The sequence below is a fragment of the Hemiscyllium ocellatum genome, chromosome 35 (genome assembly GCF_020745735.1).
Source record: "Hemiscyllium ocellatum isolate sHemOce1 chromosome 35, sHemOce1.pat.X.cur, whole genome shotgun sequence".
In the NCBI taxonomy this organism is placed as follows: Eukaryota; Metazoa; Chordata; class Chondrichthyes; order Orectolobiformes; family Hemiscylliidae; genus Hemiscyllium; species Hemiscyllium ocellatum.
This window is the reverse complement of record NC_083435.1, coordinates 37,010,805-37,036,344: the sequence shown is the minus strand read 5'-3', so window position 1 is coordinate 37,036,344 and position 25,540 is coordinate 37,010,805. Positions and strand designations below refer to the sequence as shown.

The window sequence follows — 25,540 nt, the reverse complement described above, 5'->3', positions numbered from 1 at the left end:
CAGTATGACCCACCTTCCAACCATTGCTTTCTCAGATGTTAGACTTTATCTGTGAGAGTCTGAGTCACGGAGCAGATTCAGATAACCTTTAATGTGATCGACAGCTTCAGTTACAGCATTGCAAAAAGGCACACTAAAAGCTTCAGAATGTCTGAACGTATCGGGTTGAAGCTGAGAGTGTGCAGGACCCCCTCCCCCACCAATAACAAATGGTCAGTGATGTTGAGTTATCTCTCTGTAATTGGCTCTCTATACAGCATTTTACACAGTTCAAGTTTACCTCAATGTATTTCGTCATATCACTGAACAACAAAGAGATGGACAGGTTATTGGCCCACCCCTGGTCCCTCATGATGTTTACCCAGCCTTTCTTATCTTTCTTCTTGAGGTTTTTCACAATAGATACTGTATTCCAGTGACACCTCCCAGCTGCACCATGTTACCTGCATCCAATTTACTGGATACTTGCTTCAGGAACCTTTCACATTTCTCATCACAGGAAAAACAAAAGAATATTGAGTTTTAAATGGTCCCAACAAAGTTAGGTAGTTTCACTAAATGTTAGAATTCTTCAGCTAACAAATAGTGTCTTAAAGTGTTCATTCAATCCACATTACGATATCTTCTGATCTCTGTTTTCATTCCTGTAGTAATGGTAATAGTAATTGGGATTGTGTTTACTGTCTGAAACTGATTTGAATCTTTTCCTCCAGTACTTTTAGTGTTTTTTTTATATATATGTAGATTCACAACTACTTCAGAATCGATATCTATGATTATCTGAAGAATCATAAATGAAACCTACTCTTAATATTGTAACAGATTCATTAAATAATTCAAGAGAAACAACTAATTTAGTGAAATGTTCTTATCTAAGAAAGCAACTGCAGCTGCACATTCTCTCTCAGTCAGTAACCTTGATTATACAGAGTTACTATTGTCCTACATGTGAAGGCTACATGAAGCAAACATTTTCCTAAGTGCTGTAACTACTGTCAGCCATGTTCTGCTGCGTTAACCATGGGCAGCCAGCAGCCATTTTGTGCCGCTCAGTCATGGGAGCCCTACCAACATGCAACTTGTTTTTTCCTGTTATGTGAGCATCTCAGTTTCTTCAAACCTGGCCCAATGCAGTAACATCTTACAGGTACCCCGAAAGTAGACATGTCACTGCAGCATATCACAGGGTAGGAAAGTATTGCAGATGCTGGAAATCTGAAATTTAAATGCTGGAAATTCAAAGCTGGCCAGGCAGCATCCATCGAGATAAGCAGAGACAATTGAGAGTAGCTTGGGTGCCGGTTGCCATGGGAAGGGTATGGTCGCTGAACTAGAAAATTGATTTGCAGACATTTCATCCCCTGTCTAAGTGACATCTCCAGTGCTTCAGAGCCTCCTGTGAAGCGCTGCTGTACTGTGCTTTCTGGAATTTACTTGGCTCTGTTCCTTCTGGTTCCAGTTGTTCATTGTAGTGGCCGGTATATTGGACCTAGGTAATGTGTTTGTTGACTGGCGTGCTTCTAGAAATTCGCTGGCTGTCCTCTGTTTAGCTTGTCCTATGATAGTTGTGTTGATTCAGTCGAATTTGTGGTCCTTGGCTTCTGTATATTTGGCTATCAGGGACAGCTGGTCAAGATATTTAGTGGCTAGTTGGTGTTCATGGATGTGAATTGTTTGTTGTCTGCCTGGTGTATATAGTGTTTCATGCAGTCTTTGCAGGGTATCTTGTAAATTACTTTAGTCTTGCACATGATGGGTAAAGGGTCTTTTGTTGAAGGTTAGATCCTAGGGAGTTAAAGGTAGAGTATTGGCTTAAATAAAGGATTGACTAACTGACACAAAACAGAGGATCAGGAAAAATAGGTCCTTCTCTGGATTGTGACCTGTAACTAGTCTTGTGCTGCACAGGTTAGTTGTCAGACTTCAAGTATTTGCAATCTGTATAAATGAACTGCAAGCAGGATCAGTGTGTATCACAGATAAACTCGTGGATGATACTGAGATTGGTGGGAAACCAGGCTATGGTGAGGAGATAATAAGTTTCCAGATGGATATTGCTTGGAGAATGGGTCAGACTCTGATTGGTGGAGGTTAATGTGGATAAGTGTGGGCTTGTTCATTTTGGCTGGAAAATAAGACGACAAATAGTCATTTCGTTGGGAAGCAGGTTCACAGTGTGTCAGTGCAGAGGGATCTGGGTGTTTTTGGCCATGAATTGCAGAAAGTGGATATGCAGGTGCAGCATATAACAAGAAAGGCAAATGGAATACTGGCATTTATTGCAAAGAACATATGACAGAGGAGGAAGTGCTGGATGTCTTGAAATGGGTAAAGGTGGATAAATCCCAGGACCTGAGCAGGTGTACCCTAGAACTCTGTGGGAAGCTAGAGGAGTGATTTGTTAGGCCTCTTGCTGAGATACTAGAGGTGAGGTGCCAGAAGACTGGAGGTTGGCTAATGTGATGCCACTGTTTACGAAGGGTGGTAAAACAAGCCAGGGAACTATTGACCGATGAGCCTGACCTCAGTGTGGGCAAGTTGTTGGAGGGAATCCTGAGGGACAGGATGTACATGTATTTGTAAAGGCAAGGACTAATTCGGGATAGTCAACATGGTTTTGTGTGTGGGAAATCATGTCTCACAAACTTGATTGAGTTTTTGATGAAGTAACAAAGAGGATTGATGAGGGCAGAGCGGTAGATGTGATCTATATGGACTTCAGTAAGGCATTCAACAAGGTTCCCCATGGCAGATTGATTAGCAAGGTTAGATCTCATGGAATTACAGGGAGAACTAGCTGTTTGGATATAGAACTGGCTCAAAGGTAGAAGACAGAGGGTGGTGGTGGAGGGTTGTTTCTCAGACTAGAGGCCTCTGACCAGTGGAGTGCCACAAGGATCGGTACTGGGTCCTCTACTTTTTGTCATTTACATAAATGATTTGGATGCAAGCATAAGAGGTACAGTTAGTAAGTTTGCAGATGATACCAAAATTGGAAGTGTGGTGGACAGCGAAGAGGGTTACCTCAGATTACAACAGGATCTTGACCAGATAGGCCAATGGGCTAAGAAGTGGCAGATGGAGTTTAATTCAGATAAGAATGAGATGCTGCATTTTGGAAAAGCAAATCTTAGCAGGATGTATACACTTAATGGTAAGGTCCCAGGGAGTGTTGCTGAACAAAGAGCAGGTTCATAGCTTCTTGAAAGTGGAGTTACAGGTAGATAGGATCGTGAAGAAGGTGTTTGCTATGCTTTCCATTATTAGTCAGAGTATTAAGTACAGGAGTTGGGAGGTCATGTTGCGGCTGTACAGGACATTGGTTCGGCCACTGTTGGAATATTGTGTGCAATTCTGGTCTCCTTCCTATCGGAAAGATGTTGTGAAACTTGAAAGTGTTCAGAAAATAGTTGCAAGGATGTTGCCAGGTTTGGAGGATTTGAGCTAATAGGGTTAGGCTGAATAGGCTGGGTCTGTTTTCCCTGGACCGTCGGAGGCTGAGGGGTGACCTTATTGAGGTTTACAAAATTATGAGGACCATGGATAGGATAAACAGACAGTCTTTTCCCTGGGGTCAGGGAGTCCAGAACAAGAGGGCATAGGTTTAGTGCGAGAGGGGAAAGATATAAAAGATACCTACGGGGCAACATTTTCACGCAGAGGGTGGTACGTGTATGAAATGAGCTGTCAGAGAGTGTGGTGGAGGCTGGTACAATTGTAACTTTAAGAGGCATTTGGATGAGTATATGAATAGGAAGGGTTTGGAGGGATAGGGGCCGGGTGCTGACAGGTGGGACTCGATTGGGTTGGGATATCTGGTCGGTGTGGATGGGTAGGACCAAAGGGTCTGTTTCCATGCTGTACATCTCTATGACTCTAAGTGTTGTTACAATTATATAAGGCATTGGTAGGACCACACCTGAAGAATGATGTCCAGTTGTGGTCTCCTTACCTAAGGGAGGATGTGGTGGCATTGCAGGCAGTTCAGAGGAGGTTCACCAGGCTGGTTCCAGGGATGAAAGGGTTATTGTACGAGAAGCAATTGTATAGCTTGGGCCTGGACTCACTGGAGACAAGAAGAATGAAGAAGGATCTGATTGAGGAATATAAAATGCTCAAGGTGAATGGGAAGGTTGATGTCAAACAGATGTTCCTCTGTGGGACAGTCTCGAACAAGAGGTCATAGACATAGAGAGAGAGAGGAGATAGATTCAAAACTCATTTGAGAAGAAACTCCCTCTTTCAGAGGGTTGTGAATCTGTGGAACTCACTGACCCAGAGTGGGGAAGAATCAATCAATAAATTCAGGAAAGAAATGGCTACATTTCTGATGGAAAGCAGGATAAAGGGGGATGGGAGCAGGCAGGAAGGTGGAGGTGAGATCAGGAGAAGATCAGCCATGATCATGTTAAATGGTGGAGTGGACTCAAAGGGCTGACTTGCCCACTCTCCCTCTGAACTCCCATGTTACTAAAATTAACTGGGAGTGTGTTTGAAAGCAGCGTATCAAGTGTTGCATTGCAGTATATTATTTATTGTCATTAAAATAGAAAAAAGAATTATAAAGCAAACAAAGCTAGGAATGAAGAAATATTTTAAAGATGCAGAAATTGATGGAATGATTATTAATATTATTCATGTTAAGTTATGAGCCAATCAGCAAACAGTTAGACAACGAATGAATTGAGAACATGAGGGACTTGAAAGAGAATATTTGACTGTCACGGTCCATTCATGATCTGGAGATATTTTGGAATCACGTTGTGCAGATACATTGTGACCCCTTTGGGGCAGCTGGGACCTGAAACAGGGCATTCTGGGAAACCATCACTGCCCAAAAGAGGCCAACTCATTCTGTTTAATTTGTGATGAATAGATTAAACAATGAGAACATAGTTTAAAAACACTGTAATAATTAGAGGAAATTGTACAGAAGGTAGATTCATAGAATCGTACAGCACAGAGATAGACCTTACAGTCAACTCTTCCATGCAGAGCAGATATCCTAAACTGATCTAAGTCCCATTTGTCAGCATTTAGAGTCATAGAGATGTACAGCACAGAAACAGACCATTCGGTCCAAGTCATCCATGCCGACAAGATATCCGAAATTAATCTGGTCCCATTTGCCAGCACTTGGCCCATCTCACTCTAAACCCTTCCAATTCATATATCCATCTAGATGTCTTTTAAATGCTGCAATTGTACCAACCTCCACCACTTCTTGTGGCACCTCATTCCATACATGTACCACCCTCTGCATGAAAAGGTTGTCCCTTACGTCCCTTTCCCCTCTCTCCCTGAACTTATGCCCTCGAGTTCTGGACTCCCCCACCCCAGGAAAAAGACCTTGTCTATTTATCCTATCCATGCCCTCATGATTTTATAAACCTCTATCAAGCCACCCCATACTCTCCAACCCTCCAGGGAAAACAGCCCTAGCCTGTTCAGCCTCTCCCTTCAGATCAAACCGTCAACCCTGACAAAATCCTTGAAAATTTTTTCTAGACCCTTCCAAGTTTCACAACATCCTTCCCATAGGAAGGAGACCAGAATTGCATGCAACATTCGAAAAGCAGCCTTACCAATGTCCTATATAGTCACAATATAACTCCCAACTCCTGTACTCAATACTCTGACCAATAAAGGAAGCCATACAAAATGCCTTCTTCAATATCCTATCTACCTGCAACTCTACTTTCAGGGAGCTATGAATCTGCACTCTAAGGTCTCTTTGTTCAGCAGCACTCCATCGGGCCAAATGTCATGCTCTGATTTGCTTTTCCAAAATGCAGCACCTCACATTTATCTAAACTAAACTCCATCTGCCACTCCTCAGACTGTTGGCCCATCTGATCAAGATCCCGTTGTAATCTGAGGTAACCTTCTTCAATGTCCACCACATCTCCAATTTTGATGTCATCTGCAAACTTACTAATTATACTTCCGATGTTCACACCCAAATCATTTATATAAATGACAAAAAGCAGTAGAGCCATCACTGAACCTTGTGATATACCACAGGTCACAGGCCTCCAGTCTGAAAAGCAATCTTCCACCTCCACCCTCTGTCTTCTACCTTTGAGCCAGTTCTATATTCAAATGGCTAGTTCCCCTGTATTCCATGAGATCTAACCTTGCTAAGTAGTCTTTCATGTGGAACTTTGTCAAATGCCTTACTGAAGTCCATATATGTTACATCTACCACTCTGCCCTCATCAATCCTCTTTGTTTACTTCCTCAAAAAACTCAATCAAGTTTATGAGACATGATTTCCCACACACAAACCCATGCCGACTAACCCCAATCAGTCTTTGCCTTTCCAAATATGTGTAAATCCTGTCCCTCAGGATTCCCTCCAACAATGTGACACCACCAATATCAGGGTCACTGGTCTGTAGTTCCCTGGGTTTTCCTTACCACACTTCTTAAATAGTGGTACCATGTTAGCCAATCCCCAGTCTTCTTGTGACTATCGATGATACAAATATCTCAGCAAGGGGCCCAGCAATCACTTCCCTAACTTCCCACAGAGTTCTAGGGTATACCTGAGGATTTATCCACTTTTATGTGTTTCATGACATCCAGCATTTCCTCCTCTGTCATCTGGACATTTTTCAAGATGTCACCATCCATTTCCCTACATTCTATATCTTCCATGTCCTTCTCCACAGTATACCCTGATGTAAAATACTCATTTAGCATCTCCCCCATCTCCTCTGGCTCCATACAAAGGCTGCCTCTCCCTACTTACCCTTCTGTCCTTATTTGTAAAAACACTTTGGATTCTCCTTCACCCTATTTGGCAAAACTGTCTCTTGTCCCCTTTTTGCCCTCTTGATTTCTGTCTTTAGTATACTCCTACTGCATTTATACTCTTCTAAGGATTCACTTGATGTATCCTGTCTATACTTGTCATATGCTTCCTTCTTATTCTTAACCAAACCCTAGTTTCTCTTGTCATCCAGCATGCCTATACCTACCAGCCTTTCTTTTCACCCTGACAGAAATATACTGCCTCTGGACTTCCATTGTCTCACATTTCAAGGTTTCCCGTTTTCCAACCATCCCTTTACCTGCGAACATCCGCCCCCAGTCAGCTTTTGAAAGTTCTTCGAGTAAAAAATGAGGTCTGCAGATGCTGGAGATCACAGCTGCAAATGTGTTGCTGGTCAAAGCACAGCAGGCCAGGCAGCATCTCAGGAATAGAGAATTCGACGTTTCGAGCATAAGCCCTTCATCAGGAAAGTTCTTGAAAGTTCTTGCCTAATACCATCAAACTTAGTCTTCCACCAATTTAGAACTTCAGCCTTTAGGTCAGGTCTATCTTTTTCCATCAGTACTTTAAAACTAATAGAAATGTGGTCGCTGGCCCCAAAGTGCTCCCCCACTGACACCTCAGTCACTTTTACCTTACTTCCCAAGACTCAGTCAAGTTTTCCACTTTCTCTAGTAGGTACATCCATACACTGAATCAGAAAATTTTCTTGTACATAATTTCCTCTCCATCTAAACCCTTAACACGATGGCAATCCCAGTCCATGTTTGGAAAGTTGAAATCCCCTTTCATAACCACCCGATTATTCTTACAGATAGCTCACATCTCTTTACAAACTTGTTTCTCAGTTTTCCGCTAACTATTAAGGTATCTACAATTCCAAAAAAAGTGATCATCCCTTTCTTATTTCTCAGTTCCACCTAAATAACTCATCATGATGTACTCCCAGGAATATCCTCCTTCAGTTATACTGTCCCTTATCAAAAATGCTGCTCCCCTTCCTCTCTTGCACCCCCACCCCTGTAATCCTTCTCTCACATTTGTATCCTGGAACATTAAGCGACCAGGCCTGATCATCCATGAGCCACATTCCTGTAATTGCTATGATATCCTTGTCCCATGTTCCCAGCCATGCCCTGAGTTCATTTGCATTCTCTATTCGGCCTCTTGCATTGAAGTAAATGCAGTTTAATTTATCACTGCTATCTTGTCTGCTATGTTCCTTCCTGCCCCAGCTGTTTGACTAACTCCCTTTCCCAACTGTACCAGTCTCAGCTTGATCCCCTTTCTCAATATCTCCCTGGGTGCGCCCCCTCCCTCCACCTTACTCATTTAAATCCTCCAGAGCAGCTCTAGCAAATCTCCCTGCCAGTATATTAGTCGCCCCCTCCCCCCGCCTTCCAATTTAGATGCAATCTATCCTTCTTGTACAGGTCACTTCTACCTCAGAAGAGATTCCAATGATCCAAAAATGTGAATCCTTCTCCCATACACCAGCTCCTCAGCCAATTATTCATCTGCCCTATCCTTCTATTTCTACCCTCATTAGCTAGCAGCACCAGGAGTAATCAAGATATTACTACCCTTGAGGACCTCCTTTTTAAATCTCTGCCTAACTCTCTATATTCTCCATTCAGAATCTCATCCTTTTCCCTTCTTATGTCATTGGTTCCAACGTGTACAATGACCTCTTGCTAGTCCTTCTCCCCTTTTGAGAACATTCTTCACTCTGTCTGAGATATCCTTGATTCTGAAACCAGGGATTTTGATCATACCATTCTGATTTTTCACTGCTGGTCACAGAAATGTTGTCCATGCCTCTGAATAGAGAGCGCCCTAACACAATCGATTGCTTGGAACCCGACGTACCCCACATTACATGAGAGCCAGTCTTGATACCAGAAACTTGGCTGTTCCTGTTACACTCCCCTGAGACCCCATCACCCCTTACATTTTCCAAAACAACATCCTTGTTTGAAATGGGGATAGCCACAGGAGACTCCTGCACTTCGTGCCTACCTCTCCTACCTTTCCTGGAGGTAACCCATCTACCTGACTTTATCTGTGGCTTTTCTGCCTTCCTGTAACTGCCATCCATCACACCCCCTTTCTCTAGTAAATTCCTCATTGCCTCCAACTGTAGCTCCAACCGATCCATGCGATTCAATAGGATTCGCAACCAAGCACATTTCCTGCAAACAATCATCAGTAACATGAAAACTCTCCCTAACCTCCCTCATCCGACAGGAAGAGCATATCACTCTACTAAGGGCTATCACTGCTCCTTCACAATATACAAACCCAGAAAATGGCACCGTCTTATTGTGCTGGAAAGCAGTGCTCCAGGCTAACTGGGAACGTTTGGTTTATATTTCTAAAAATTTAATCAAGAGACAGGTTTCAATTAAACAAATCAAAAAATAATTTACAATATTCAGGACTGCAGACTTCCAGCAAGGTTACACATTAAAAATTATGAACGTATCTGTTCCTGTGCTGGTTCCTCCAAGGTCAGCTGTGAATTTCGCTGTTTGCTATTTTTCCAAGACACACTCTGATATCCACAGATACGTGAACTCTTTGTCTGCCTTTCCTCCTTTTAAAAGTGCTGTTGTTTTGACTTTTCTTTCTCTCCAAAGTTCCAAAACAATGCAGCAGCATGTACAACAGTAATTGCTGCTCCTGGAATTTGAGGAAATCACCCGAACACCTAAAATACCTCAAAAAAGAGCAGCTCTTCCAGACACATTTTCTTTCCTGTCCTCCAGCTTGGATTACGCAGGACAGCCCAGATCCTTCTCAACTCTTCCTCTTTATAAACCCATCCTGATGCCTTTTAAATACTGTTATTGTACCAGTCTCTATCACTTCCTCTGGCAGCTCATTCCATATTTGCACCACCCTCTGTGTGAACAAGTTGCCTCTTAGATCGCTTTTATATCTTTTCCCTCTCACTTTCAACGTATTCCCTTTAGTTTTGGACTCCCCTATCGTGGGAAAAAGAATTTGGCTATTCACCTTATCCATGCCCCTCATGATTTTATAAACTTCGATAAGGTCACCCCTCAGCCTCCAACACTCTGGGGAAAATAGCCCCAGTCTATTCAGTCACTCACTACAGCTCCAAACCTTGTAAATCTTTTCTGAATCCTTTCACATTTCCTAAGCAGGAAGTCAAGAATCTAACATAGCATTCGAAAACTGGCTGAATCAATGTTCTGTACAGCTGCAACATGATATCCCAACTCCTGTCCTCAATCCACTGACCATTAAAGGCAAGTAGACCAAACACCTTCTTCACTATCCTGTCAATCTGTAACTCCACCTTCAGGAACTATGACTCTACACCCCAAGGTCTGTTTGTTTGGCACCACTCCCCAGCACCCTATCATTAACTGTAGAAGTGCAACTATGATTTACCCAAAATGCAACAACTTTTATTTAAATTAAACTCCTCAGCCCTGTTTTGGTGTCATCTGCAAATGAACCGTTACTAACCATTCCTCCTATCTGCACATTGAAATCATTTATAAAACTGACAGAAAGCAGTGGACACAGGTAGTGAGTAACTTAGAGATTGATCCTCATCTTCATTCAGCCAGGCTCAGGGGAAGAGATTTCACAGCCCCACACAGGGAGAGGGTCCTTGTAAATAACACACAGAGTCAGATCGTGGGTCAGTGCCTGTGGGAGGCTGACGGAGTGGTAATGGACAGACATGGACTACATCCCCCAGAATGCAACATGTGATTGAAGAAAATGACCAGGAAGACTGGGCCTGTTGTGCCAGGACAGTGGGAATGTGAGCGCTGGAATTCTGACCTGGATTGGAGAGCACTTTGCTGATTTGCTCCAGGTTGGGGTGTGAGACAGCAGCTGGAGAAAGGGGCAATGCTGCCTGAGTCTGGGACCCTCTGACAGCACAGGCCTTGGGGATTAGCCCCATGTGTAACCCCCTCACCCTGGGCCTGATACAGGATAATTTGATCGGATTGTTCCTCTGGTTAAATAAGTTATTAATTTTCGATGTCTGTTTCATCACCGACAGGAATTCACACTTTTCAACAGATAGCTACTGTTGAGGTCAGTGATGATGGCAGCATTAAGACATCGATGAGATTTGGATTTGACGGAAAGGATTTTATTAGTTTAGAACCAGACACAATGAGATGGATCGCATCCAATCCCATTGCAGTGATGACTAAAGAGAAATGGGAGTCTGATGATTCCTGGAACAACTACTGGAAAAGACACCTGGAAGAACTCGTTGTTGAATATTTAAACAGATATCTGGAAGCTGGAAAAGATTATTTCAAAAGGAAAAGTATATATTTGTGTTTCGTTCCATGTTCTGATCTAACCTCACTGATCTATGAAACCGTTCTCCCATTCCATTCAGTGTCTGTCTGTTGTTTGTGTTTTCCCCCTTTCCCATCACAGTTCAGCCTAAAGTGTTCATCTCCAGGAGGGAGCCCAATGGTCAGGACAAGCCGCTCACTCTCTCCTGCCTGGTCACTGGGTTTTATCCTGTAGACATCGAGGTGACCTGGCTAAGGAATGGAGAGGTCATGTCTGAGACCCAATCCTCGAGGGTTCGACCGAACCACGATGGGACCCATCAGATCCAGAAAGAGATTGAGATCAATGCTGGGGATGAGGATCAATACTCCTGTCAAATTGAACACAGCAGCCTGGCAGAGGGCAAGCTCTATCAGTGGGGTAAGGCACTGGAGAGTGTGCGCGTGTGTGTGTGTGTCTGTGTGTGTGTTTATGTGTCTGTGTGTTTGTGTGTGTATGTGTGTCTGTCTGTGTGTGTATATGTGTGTCTGTGTTTGTGTATATGTGTGTTTGTGCGTGTGTGTGTGTGTCTGTGTGTATATGTGTGTTTATGTGTGTGTGTGTGTGTGTGTCTCTGTGTGTATATATACATGTGACAGATGAAACCATTTTGAGGACACTTTTTCACTTCCTTGTTTGCAGCTACCCACCTTGTTCTCTGGGTTGATATGTCAATGTTGGTCTCACTGAGTTAAAGATTTTGATTCTAAGTTTCCGAATCCCAAGCTTCCAAAGCCTTCTGGGGATTGCAGATTCCCACAGCCCTGTTATTGGTGAAGTACTCATCGATTTCACTCCGGAATAATCTCATTAGAATTACAAGAAGATTCCCTTGTATTCCAGGCTTCAGCACCAGACATGGGCCCAGATTGTCCAGTAGCCAGACAGTCAGAGACTGGACACCACACCCTGAGAGAGGAGGGTCTGGACCCCTCAGAATTCCTGACTCACTGAATGGGATTTGTCTGGGAAGTTTCAACTTCCAATGGACAATTACCTCGCATCCGGAACCCTCTAGAAAGTTCTCAGGTTCTGAGATTAGGGATTAGAAGCTTCTTTAACTCCTCGTGTGATGATGCTGTCACTTTAAAAGGCTGTTGGTGTCCGAGTTTTTGTTTTGAAGAGAGGTTGTAAGGCAGAGGCACCAAACTCCCTGCTGATGATGACTGAGGTAAACCAGTTGTGAGGCCTTGGGGTTTTTTTTAAGCTGGAACAATAGAAGCAGTCTGAATGGGCGTGGCCAGCTCTCACAGATCCAGGTTTCTCAGTTTGGTTTTTTTCAGTTACATCAGAAGCTTTTGGGGTCTCAAAAGAGTTGGCAGCTTCAGTGAGTATCACCTGGCTACTACTGTCTGCATTTTCTTCTTGATATTGTTTCCTCCAGGACTGGAGAACTGTATGTTAGAATCTGTGTCTGAATTTACCTTTTTGCCAAGGTGTTTATGGGATGTAACAATTGGAACAGTTAATTAATACTAGGGACTGTATTCGGTTACATTTTCAATTATTAAGTTATTCAAAATTCCTTTTGCTTTTGTTTTTATTTTAATAACAGCTTTTAAATAAATTGTGTTTTGCTAAACGTCGAGTTGTTTGACCACTTGCATTGTATCTGGAACACAGCATTTCCCATCTAGCTTTAAAATAAAAAGCAGTTCAGATATGGGCTACCTTATTCAAATATTTTGAGGGGGCCTGGTCTGGTCCCTAACACCAGAGAACTAGAAAACCGACCATCGCTAAACGTACTGCTGATCCCTACATTCACACACTGACGAGGATATCTGGTCAGCGTGGGAAAATTGGACTGAACACGCACACACACTTGTTGTGTGACTCTTACACTTTGACTCCATCCCCTCAAACCCATGACCTGACATTCTGCAACCAACACTTGACCTCTCCCCAGCACCAACACCAGTTCACCGCCTCCTGAGATCTGTCAGACTCGCAGTGCGTCACCCTGGACAGACAACTGGGACACAACACAGAACTCCACAACTGGATGCCTAACAAGGCCCCCTCACCAGCCCACTGTGGCACCCAAACACCATTCCATTGGTACTCAACATCCCCAACACTCACCAGTAAGTTCCCAAAACTGCCTCTTGCCCAACCACTGAGGAAGTGCCTTTCTGGGACACCTAACTACACCCTTCAACCATTCATTCACTCCTTCACCTCACCCAAGGCCGATCTACCCCACCAGCAGTAGTAAGGGCAGGACAAAGAGATATCGGGGAGAATGGGAACTGAACTGTCTGGGGAGGTAACCCCCAGGACAGGTACAACACGATGTTTATACCCCTATGAATGGGATCCTTGGTGACTTCACTGGAGAGTGAAATCGGGAGAGGGTCAAACCAGCATTTCAACCAATCCCAACAATTCCCAACAGCTCGGAGCAGTTAAAATTGTTCCCAATCAACACAGAGCTGGAAATAAATCCAGGAACAGAGAGAATCCTGATATATTTCCAATGTGTTTCAGAAAATCTGAAAAGCAATTGGCTGCATTCCCATCTTGGAAGTCTCATTGCCTCAATGGTCATTCTATTGGCTGTTATTGTCGGGATATTCGGAATAATCATCTGGAAAAGGTCACGGAGAGGTAAGAATCAGAGAGAGAGGAATGTGGAACTGAGGAGACAGAGTGAGTGTGGGGGAATCTCCAGTACTGGGAGTACAGGGCACTGTGGGGAATGGAACTGATTGAATTCCCACACAGATACACACGTATAAACACATCTCGTTCACTGTCTGATCATCCTTTGTGTGATTGGCTCAGACCAGATCTAATATTTATCATTAAACCCACTGCATCCAATCAGATCCTCACTGAGTGAATATTAATGGAATGGAAGGGGTTTTCTGCATCTGGTGGGGATGCAGGGGAGGGGAGTATGGGAATGAGGATTTCTGACACAATCTCTGTAAAACCTTCCTTACTGCCTTGTTTGTGTGCCATCACCTTGATAAATTTTGAACATCTGTTTACACTCTCTGAGAATGGATTATTCCCCATCCTAATGGATGTTTATATTGTTTCTGCAGGTTCACCAAGTGGGACCTACACAACAGCTCCCAGTAAGTGACTGAGGGGACAGAGTGTTGGGAATGATGGATAAGGTAATGGGAGGTGTAGATCAGATCACCTGCAGAATGGAAACAGGCCTTTCAGCCCAACCCTCTGAAGAGTAACCCACCCAGACCCATTCCCTTACCCTATATTTACCCCTGACTAACACACCTAACACTATGGGCAATGTAGCATGGCCAATTCACCTTCGGATTGTGGAAAACCGGACCACCCGGAGGAAACCCACACAGACACGGGGAGAATGTGCAAACACCGCACAGTCACGCGGGGTGGGAATTGTACCCGGGTCCCTGGTGCTGTGAGACAACAGTGCTAACCACTGAGCCACCGTGCTGCCCCTATTAGAGTGTAGAGTTATATTTGCCAGGGTGTTGCTCAGGGTGATGGGTCCGTCTCCTCACAATGCTGTTTCTCAGCCAACACTCTCTTATCGTCCTGTTTCTCTACTCCATGTCCCCAGTGCCTCTCCTTCGAACTGTCACCCTCCATTCCCTTCCCCACTGCCCCTCCCTCCACTCGCTCACCCTTAATTCCCACTGGGGAGTGCTCGGAGAGTCTGGTTAGTTAATGCTGAGGGCAATTAAATCCTGGGTCCAGTGAGTGATAGAGAATATCTCACACTGTCTCATTTTATATTTGAGAGAACTTCTCTTGTTTTGTTTTTATTTTCTCAGCTTCTGATATCTCTGGAGCAGTTTCTTCATGATTCAGTAAGTGACATGTCAACTTTTCTCTGAGTTAGATTTATTTAAATTGATATTCTCTAGATTTATTTGTAACATTTTTACATCCCTCCTGACCCTGTCCCACCCTCCCAGACATTGTTAAACCCTGTCAGACTAATTCCCCTCCCCTCCTGACCCTGTCCCACCCTCCCAGACACTGTTAAACCCTGTCAGACTAATTCCCCTCCCCTCCCGACCCTGTTCCACCCTCCCAGACACTGTTAAACCCTGTCAGACTAATTCCCCTCCCCTCCCCACCCTGAAGTGATTGCCTTGTGTCTGTCCATTCCTGACCTTGTGGGTTTCCTGGGCCACACTGCAGGACATTCCCGGAGCCTCATTGTGGAATAACGGGACTCTCCTGTTCCAGTGTGAACATGGACATCATTGTCTGTCCTTCCATATCACAGCAGACACACAGAATTACAGCTCATTGCTCACACTCAATTCCTTCAGGACTGAGATCAATTTTTCTGGGAATGTGTTTCCACAGGTTGGACTGTGGATCCCAGATCCCCAGGTTTGGATCCTGATTCTTCAAGTGAGATCTTCTCAAGTCATGTTTCCATCCCGTCTCAGAAACGTGTGTAGTGTCACCGTCAGAGGGATCTTCACGGATGGTTCCTCCCTCACACTTTCTCATTGTCACTGTCTTCAGTGGGTCAGTGATTGAGCTGAAATAAGGCAACGTCCTGAAGGAACTCAGGGACAGTTTTTATATTGAAGGAAATTGATTTTGCATCTGACGTTAACAAATTTAAAATGTTATGTAAATCTCTGTCCATAAATATCAGTTTTACAAATTTGAATTCTTAAACAGGACGACTTGCATGTCACATAACAAACGCAGCAAGTGATAGACAGAGCTTAGCGATCCCACAACCAACGGATCTGACCTAAGCTCTGCAGTCCTGCCACATCCAGCCAACTCACTGGAGGCTCCACAAATATCCCTGTTCTCACTGATGGAACAGCCCATTACTCCAGTGTGAAAGATAGGCCTGAAGGTTTCACAGCAATCTTCAGTCAGAAGTGTCCAGTGAATGATTCATCTCAGCTTCCTCCAGTGGACCCCAGCATTACAGATACCAGTCTTCAGCCAATTCAATTCACTCCACGTGATATCAAGGAACACTTGAAGACACTGGGTACTGCAAAGGCTTGAGGCCCTGACAACATTCAGACAATAGGACTGAAGGCATGTGCTCTAGAACTTGCCACTCCCCTGTCCAAACTGTTCCAGTCCAGTTACAACACTGGCATCTACACAACAATGTAGAAAGTTGCCCAGCTATATTATATACACAAAAAGCAGGACAAACCCAATCTGCCCCATCAGTCTACTCTCGATCATCAGTAAAGTGATGGAAGGGGTCATTAACACTGCTATCAAGCAGCACCTGCTTAGCAATAACCTGCTCAGTGACGCCCAGTTTGGGTTCTGCCAGGGTCACTCAGCTCCTGACCTCAATTCAGCCTTGGTTAAATCATGGACAAAAGAGCTGAATTCCAGAGGGGAGGTGGGAGGGACAGCACCTGACATCAAGGCTGCATTCGACCGAGTGTGGCATCATGGAACTCGAGCAGAACTGGAATCAATGGGTATTGGGGAAAACTCTCCAGTGGATAGAGTCATACCTGACACTTAGGAATATGGTCTTGGTTGTTGGAGGTCAGTCATCTCAGCTCCAGGAAAGCTCTGCTGGAGTCCCTCAGCGTGGTATCCTAGGCCCAACCATCTTCAGCTGCTTCATCAATGGCCTTCCCTCCATCATAAGGTCAGAAATGGGGATGTTTGCCAGTGATTGTACAATGTTCAGCACTATTTGCATCTCCTCAAACACTGAAGCAGTCCATGTTCAAATGCAACAAGATCTGGACAATATCCAGGCTTGGGCTGATAAGTGGTAAGTAACATTTGTGCCACACAAATGCCAAGTTATGAACATCACCAACAGGAGACAATCTCACCACCACCCCTTGGCATTCAATGGTGTTACCATCACTGAATCCCCCCCACTGTCAACAGCCTGTGAGTTATCATTGATCAGAAACTCAGTTGGACTCACCACATAAATGCAGTGTCTACAAGAGCAGGTCAGAGGCGAGGGATACTGCAGCAAGTAACTCGTCTCCTGATTTCCCAAAGCCTGTCCACCAACTACAAGACACAGGTCAGGAATGTGATGGAATACTCCCTGCTTGCCTGGATGAGTACAGCCATCTCAACACTGAAGAAGCTTGACACCATCCAGGACCTAGCAACCCAACTGATTGGCACTGCATCCACCAACATCCAGTCCCTCCATCACTGACACTCAGTTACAGCAGTGTTTGCTATCTACAGAAATTCATCAAAGATCCTTAAACAGAGCCTTCCAAACCCACAAGCACCTCCATCTGGAAGGTCAAGGTCAGCAGATATATGGGAACACCACCACCTTCATGTTCCCCTCCAAGCCACTCACCATCCTGACTCGGAAATATATCACCATTCCTTCACAGTCGCTGGTCAAAATCCTGGATTTCCCTCCCTCATGGCATTGTGGGTCAACCCACAGGAGGTAGACTGCAGCAGGTCAGGAAGGCAGATCACCACCACCTTCTCAAGGGCAACTAGGGACGGGTAATAAATGCTGGCCAGTCAGAGACTTCCACATCCCACAAAAACTGAATCAATACAAAAACTGGGGGAGGGGTGATACATGGTTATTGTCTCTGGAGGAGGAACCCAGTGACCAAAGTATCATTCCCGAATGAGAAGCCTCTTTCTCCTCCAGGGAGTTGTTCAATTTTCACACCTGGATGTGACAGGACAGCAGAGCTTCGATCTTATCTATCGATTGTGGAATCACTAAGTTCTGACTCTGCTCCCTCTGCTGTTTACTGCACGATCAGTCCTGATCTGACACTTCACTGACCAACACCATCACTTACAAGTTCCCCTCCAAGCCACTCACCATCCTGACTTGGAAATATATTGCACTTCCTTCACTGTCACTGGGTCAAAATCCTGGAATTCCCTCCCTAATGACAGTGTGGGTCTCCCACCACCACATGAACTGCTGCTGTTCAGGAAGGTACCTCACCCTCACCTTCTCAAGGACAGTTCGGGATGGGAAATAAATTCCAGCAGCCAGTGATTCCCATGTCTCTCCAGTGAATAAAAAAGACATCATTTTTCATCTCTGCCTGGTCCTGCTCCTGTAATCCCTCCCACATTCCCCATTGAACCGGGGTTGGTCCCCTGGCTTGTTGGTAATGAGAGACTGGGGATTGGGTTGAGCCATGAGGTGACAGTTTGTATTGGATGGCAGTTCTGCTGGTGTTGATGACCCACAGGACCTCATGGACACACAGTCTTCATCTGCTCGACCTGTTCACATCCTACAGGAGGGGAGGGTGGGGGTGTGCCATGAGGTTTAACGGGGAAATGTGTTCTCACAAGATGGTTATTGGTAGGAGCAGGGTGCAGCGAACGGGCGGTATCCCCCGCACACTGGGTTCTCTGTACCTGACTGTCAGGGGGAGAAGGAGGAACTCAAAAATTGGAGACCGATCACACTGTTGAATGCAGACTACAAAATCCTGTCAAAGGTAATCGCCAACCGGGTCAGGTCTGCTCTGGGGTTGGTGATTCACCCTGACCAAACCTGTGCTGTGCCGGGCAGGAAGATCGCTGAGAGTCTCGCACTCCTCAGGGATACGATCGCGTACATTCAGGACAGAGGGTTGGACACCTGCCTGATCAGCCTGGACCAGGAGAAAGCCTTTGACAGGATATGAGAGATGTTCTCTCCAAAATGGCCTTTGGGGAGGGAATCTGCAATTGGATCAGACTGCTCTACACCAACATTGTCAGTGCAGTTTCAATCAATGGGTGGGAATCAGATAGCTTCCCAGTCAGATCTGGAGTCAGGCAGGGCTGCCCTCTCTCTCCTGCCTTGTTTGTGTGGCTGCATACAGCCATTTGCCGAGTCCATCAGGAAGGATGCGAGCCTGAGAGGGGTGACTATTCCGGGCAGCGGGGGCCTGCAGGTTAAGGCCTCCCTGTACATGGATGACGTCGCCGTTTTCTGCTCGGATCCGCTGTCCGTCCGCAGACTCGTGCATATGTGACCAGTTTGAACGGGCCTCGGGGGCCAAGGTAAACCGAGGCAAGAGCGAGGCCATGCTCTTCGGGAACTGGGCCGACCAATCCTCGATCCCCTTCACCGTCAGGACCGAACACCTGAAGGTGCTGGGTATTTGGTTCGGGGGGGGGCTGGGGTGTGCGCCAAGTCTTGGGAGGAGCGTATCAGCAAAGTGAGGCAGAAACTGGGCAGATGGAGGCTACGGTCGCTCTCCATCACGGGAAAAAAACCTGGTCATCAGGTGTGGGACACTGTCATTGCTGTTAGACGTGGCACAGGTCTGTCCTATTCCCAGAACCTGCGCCGCTGCAGTCACCCGGGCCATCTTCCAATTTATATGGAGATCAAAGATGGACCGGGTCCGAAGGGACTCGCTGTACAAAGATCTGGGCAACGGGGGAAAATATACACCCAATGCCACCCTCACCCTGATGGCCACCTTTGTGTGTGGCTGCATCAAGCTGTGCGTGGATCCCCGGTATGCAAACACCAAGTGTCACTACGTACTGAGGTTCTACCTGTCCCTGGTGTTGCGGAGGATGGGTCTGGACCGTTCCGTATCACCTGTCCTTCGTGGCGAAGTTTATAAAGAAAAACACCTTTGACCACAAGTCCATCAGGAAGTGGTCAGCACGTAATGTCCTCGAGACCCTTCGGGAAAAGGAGAGGGCGGATCCTATCGAGCAGTTCCCTGAGCAGACTGTCAAAGCCATTTGGCAGAATGCCTCATCGCCTGAACTTTCCAACAAGCACCAAGACATGGCTTGGCTGGTGGGGAGAAAGGCTCTCCTGTGTGATCCTTTATGCACGCCCGGACTCTCAGCTGCACCGCACGCTGCCCTCGAAGCGGCTGTTTGGGGGGGGGGAAACGAGACTGACACACACCTCCTTCTGGAATGTGCCTATGCAGAGGAAGTCTGGAGAGGAATGCAGTGGTGTTTGTCAAGGTTCGTCCCGAGCAGCGCCGTGACGCGGGACTCCGTGTTCTACGGCCTGTTCCCTGGGACGCACACCGAGATGAACATCAACTGTGCCTGGAGGATCATCAACTCGGTGAAGGACGCTCTCTGGGCGGTCCGAAACCTGTTGATCTTCCAGCTGAAGGACTTGACCCCGACTGAATGTTGCAGACTGGCACATTCCAAGGTCCAGGACTACGTGTTGGGGGATACGCTGAAGCTTGGGGCAGCTGCCACCAAGACGTGGTGGGGAAAGACCACTGTGTAACATCTGCCTGTCTAAAGAAGATCAAGGGGCCCATGCAGTCATTTGGGCTCTGCTGATGTCTCCGCTAAAAATGTAATTGTACAGACCTGTAACTAAGAATGATTACTCTGTTTTCAGTATGCAAACAAATGGAATGTTTACATGTGTATGGCATGTCCAACTGTATAGCTCATGAAAGTATTTATGAATAAAGTATATTTTTGAAGTTAAAAAAAAATCATTGATCAGAAACTCAGTTGGACTCACCACATAAATGCAGTGTCTCCAAGTGCAGGTCAGAAGCTAGAGATACTGCAGTGAGTAATTCGTCTCCTGCTTTCCCAAAGCCTGTCCACAAACAACAAGACACAGGTCAGGAATGTGATGGAATACTCCCTGCTTGCCTGGATGAGTACAACCATCTCAACACTGAAGAAGCTTGACACCATCCAGGACCTAGTAACCCAACTGATTGGCACTGCATCCACCAACATCCAGTCCCTCCATCACTGACACTCAGTTACAGCAGTGTTTGCTATCTACAGAAATTCATCAAAGATCCTTAAACAGTGCCTTTCAAACCCACAACCACCTCATCTGGAAGGTCAAGGTCAGCAGACACATGGGAACACTACCACCTTCATGTGTTCTCACGAGATGGTTATTGGTTGGAGAAGGGTGCAGTGGTCAGTCTGTATCCACCCCACACTGGGTTCTCTGGAACCTGACTCTCACCATCAATCCCCCCCCCCCTCCCCCACACTGGGTTCTCTGGAACCTGACTCTCACCATCAGTCTCCCTCCCCACCTCTCCCCCTCTCCCCAAAAAACTGGGTTCTCTGTACCTGACACTCACCATCAATCCCCCCTCACCCCCCACACTGGGTTCTCTGTACCTGACTTTCACTGTCAATCCCTCCCTCCCCAACCAATCTCAGATTTCCCTTTTCCAGACTATTTAATGTTTTATAAATTCCATCAGGTGCTTCCTTTCCTGGTAGAATAGCCCAATTCTCTTTGCCACCTGACCCAGAACCTTGACCCTGGGGGTGAGCCTGGGTGTTTCTCTCTCTGCACTCCACCCTTCCACACTCCCCCCTCCCCCAGGGTCTGAGTGTCTCCCCTGTGACTGTGCCCTGAATTAGACTCAGTACCAGGAAGAACACCAGGGTCCATGGGATTCCCAGCCAGCCCAGGGTTAGCAGTGACTGTTACTGACCTGTGACCCATGACCCAGGGTGGCACCATGCCTCAGTGGTTAGCACTCCTGTCTCACAGCCCCAGGGACCTGAGTTTGATTCCAGCCTTGGGTGACTGTCTGTGTGGAGTTTCCCTGAGTCTGCATGGGGTTCCTCCGGGTGCTCCAGTTTCCTGCCACAGTCGAACAGGTGCACCTTGGGTAGATTGGTCATGCTGAATTGCCCAGTGTCCAGGGGTATGCATGTGGATTAGCTATGGAAAATGCCAGGTTATGTGATTGAATAGTGGGGAGTGTCTGGGTGGGAAAACCTTGAGAGGGTTGGTGTCGGCTCAACAGGCCGAATGGCCTGCTTCCACACTGTAGGCATTCTATGATTCATGAATCGCCTTTAATCTCTCAGTTCCCAGAGACAGAATGGAAAGCTGAATTCTGTACTCATCGGGAGAGACTCAGGGAAAACACAGGGAGGGAAAGGAAAGGATCAGCAACATTCTGGCAATACACTGTCCCTATTCCAATCAGGGACTGGGAATTAAACACACTGAGGGGAAACAGCTTCTGTTTACAAACTGGAAAAACCAGTAATACAACAATCTTTGGAGACTGCACCCTATTTGTTGAGAAATTTGATCCATTGTTTGATGTGAAGCTGCAGAAGCAGAAAAATGGAACAAGTGCAAAGTGATGACCCGGTCCCAGTGACGGGGTAGCTCCAGCACAGCCAGGCTGAGGTTCAGGCTCTGAGCCAGGAAGGCTGGGGCTGAGAAGAGGCCTCCCTTCCCCCACCAGCTCAGGAACATCAGGACAGCACTAGGACCCTGTGATCCCCCTCTCACAGTAAACATATGGCTCAGTTCTTCCAACGGGGGGAGGAGACGGTACATCGGGATTGTCCCTGGAGCAGGAATCCAGCAACCCAAGTGGAACCTCCTCCTCCTACATTAAGTTGTTGAATGACCATGACTGGATGTGGTAGGACAGCAGATCTGATCTGTTGGTTGTGGAATCACTGAGCTCTGTCTCTGCTGCTCCTGTTGTTTACTGCACACCTCGGCCTGTTCTGTAGCTTCACTGAGGAACACCATCATCTGCAAGTTCCCTCAAAGCCACTCACCATCCTGACCATCCATTCCTTCACTGTCACCGGCTCCAAACCTTGGAATTCCCTCCCTCCCTAATGATATTGTGGGTCTGCCTCCAGCTCATGGAATGTTCCATGAGGTTCACTGGGGAGATGGGTTCTCCCATGACTGCAGGGAACCAGCTGAATCTCCATGCTGGATTCTCTGTACCAGACTCTCACCATCAACTCCCATACTGGATCCTCTGGAACTAAACGTCCCACACCACTCTCTGTCATTAATCCACTCCATGAAGCCCCCACACCACACTCTTCGTTTCTCTCTCTGCACACCCCTCCCTCCACCAGGGTCTGAGTGTCTCCCCTGTGACTGTGCCTTGAATTAGACTCAGTACCAGGAAGAACACCAGGGTCCATGGGATTCCCAGCCAGCCCAGGGTTAGCAGTGAGTGATACTGACCTGTGACCCATGAATGGCCTTAACTCTCCCAGGTCACATTGAACTGACCCTCAACAACTGCTGATACAAGGACCCACAAGCTGCTGAGTGAAAATCTCGTGAAATTATGAGCAATGAATTCAATCAACAACAAACAATTATTTATTGATGACTAACCACGATTATCAGCCTTTAAGGTCAGTTTAATCATATAAATAGGAAAGGATTGTTTTCCTATTTGCATATTTACTGTCTAAAAATTGTAAAAAAAATTTCCACATTGTATCTAATTTTCATGACACAAAGTACAAAGTCGGTCACATCCTTTCAGTGCAGTCTGCGGCTCTCTGAGCTGCCTCACTACATTTATAATTGTCGGTTATATTTTACAATATACACGGTACGCATCCTCCATATTATTGGAGACTAATAGGGTGACGCAAATTGTACACCTAACATCGAAACATCACCTTTCACATTAGCTTAGGGGCAGCGGGTCTGAGTTACAATCCAGCTGTTGTTTGTCTCAGCAATGGTAACACATCACACCCTCTAAAATATATCTAAGCAACAACAATATCTTGCATTTATATAGTATCTTTGATGAAGTACACACTTCAGAAGAATAATTAGCAAACACAATTTAAGACCAAATTACTTCAGCAGCTACTCGGTGATGTTGATGAAACCATTGTTGATGAATGTTTCTGAATTATTCCAATGAGGAATGGCCAGGAAATGCTGGCCCAGATGTTGATGCCCTCAGCCTGTGAATGAAGCTTTTTTAAAAAAAAGTCAGGTGACTGCATGCTTGGTCAGGTGACTGCAAGCTTGGTCAGGGTTGGTTTTAGAGCATCTTAAAACAAGATAGGAAGAGGTCGAGATGTTCTGGAAGGGCATTCCATACTTCAGGGTCCAGTGAGTTGGAGAGACACACATTGTTGGTGGAGGAATTGAGACAGAGACAATTTGAAGAAGCCAGATTTAGAGGAGTACAGAGACCCTGAAGGGTTGTGGGCTTGAGGATGTTACGGAGACAGGGAGAAGTGAGACCATGGAGGGATTTTAAAACATATGAAAATTTTCAAAATCAAGGCACTGTTTAACTGGGAGCTATCATGGCCCAGTCACCAAGGCGGAGTGGGGAAATGAGATGTTCACTAATGAAGTGATGTTTGGCACAAAGCATGAGTTTGAAAACATATTAAACACATAATACTCAAAGAGTATTGTGAAACATTACTTGGTAAAGTGAGATACCCATCCTCCAGTTACTCTTTGCGGAGATTTAACCAAGAATTTAGTTGTTATTAAAGGTTACATGAAGATGGATTAAACCTTTTTTTTGTAAAGTGATGAATTGCTGATTAAATTTTGTCCAGTTTCAAACCCGATTGCTTGATAAAGTTGAGGTAACTAATGGAAGGGAGGACCACTTGTTCAGACTTTATGGGAAATCCAATTATGTTCAAACACTTTCAAACAGGATTCAAGCTTTTGTTCACCATGAAATTAACATTCTAAACCAGTGCAATAATCATTTTAAAATAGAATATTAAACAATTTATTTATCGTAGATTATAAAATTCTACGAAAGGACAACATCGCCAGGAACTACATATTGTCCAATAATTGAGCACACTTGTCATCTACTATTTGATTATTTGAAGAAAACAATTTTGAAAGAATAAAGTCATAACATGTAACGATAGGAATAATTGAGTAGAAATATTAATGTAGTGTTTAACCTCCCGAAACTGATACTTTAGGAATGTGTGATAGTTACTATTTGTTTCTGAAGGTAGATCCTGATTTTCTTTAGATACATTCACGACTACATCCCAGGGTACTGAAGGAGGTGGCTCGGGAAATCGTGGATGCGTTGGTGATTATTTTCCAGAGTTCGATAGACTCGGCATCGGTTCCTGAGGATTGGAGGGTGGCTAATGTTATACCACTTTTTAAGAAAGGTGGGAGAGAGAAAGCAGGAAATTATAGACCAGTTAGTCTGACCTCAGTGGTGGGAAAGATGCTGGAGTCTATCATAAAGGATGAGATTACGGCACATCTGGATAGTAGTAACAGGATAGGTCAGAGTCAGCATGGATTTATGAAGGGGAAATCGTGCTCGACTAATCTTCTTGAATTTTTTGAGGATGTAACTCTGAAGATGGACGAGGGAGATCCAGTAGATGTAGTGTACCTGGACTTTCAGAAAGCTTTTGATTAAGTCCCACATAGGAGGTTAGTGAGTAAACTTAGGACGCATGGTATTGGGGGCAAAGTACTAGATTGGATTGAAAATTGGTTGGCTGATAGGAAACAAAGGGTAGTGATAAACGGCTCCATTTCGGAATGGCAGGCAGTGACCAGTGGGGTACCGCAGGGATCCGTGCTGGGACCGCAGCTTTTTACAATATATGTTAATGATATAGAAGATGGTATCAGCAATAACATTAGGAAATTTGCTGATCATACAAAGCTGGGTGGCAGGGTGAAATGTGATGAGGATGTTAGGAGATTACAGGGTGACCTGGACA

The 25,540-nt window shown here is 45.4% G+C and overlaps 1 protein-coding gene across 1 annotated transcript in view; it reads left to right on the top strand.

The window, feature by feature from the left end:
• The window catches only part of LOC132832634 (uncharacterized), a 59,831-nt gene extending 34,888 nt beyond the window's left edge, over positions 1-24,943 (top strand). Inside the window, exons 8-12 of the mRNA XM_060850715.1 lie at positions 10,827-11,102; positions 11,219-11,497; positions 13,607-13,726; positions 14,170-14,202; positions 24,823-24,943. Coding sequence (XP_060706698.1) covers positions 10,827-11,102; positions 11,219-11,497; positions 13,607-13,726; positions 14,170-14,202; positions 24,823-24,929 — 815 coding nt within the window. The 3' untranslated portion in view covers positions 24,930-24,943. The remainder of the gene's footprint in view (positions 1-10,826; positions 11,103-11,218; positions 11,498-13,606; positions 13,727-14,169; positions 14,203-24,822) is intronic.
• The last annotated feature ends 597 nt before the right edge of the window (positions 24,944-25,540 follow it).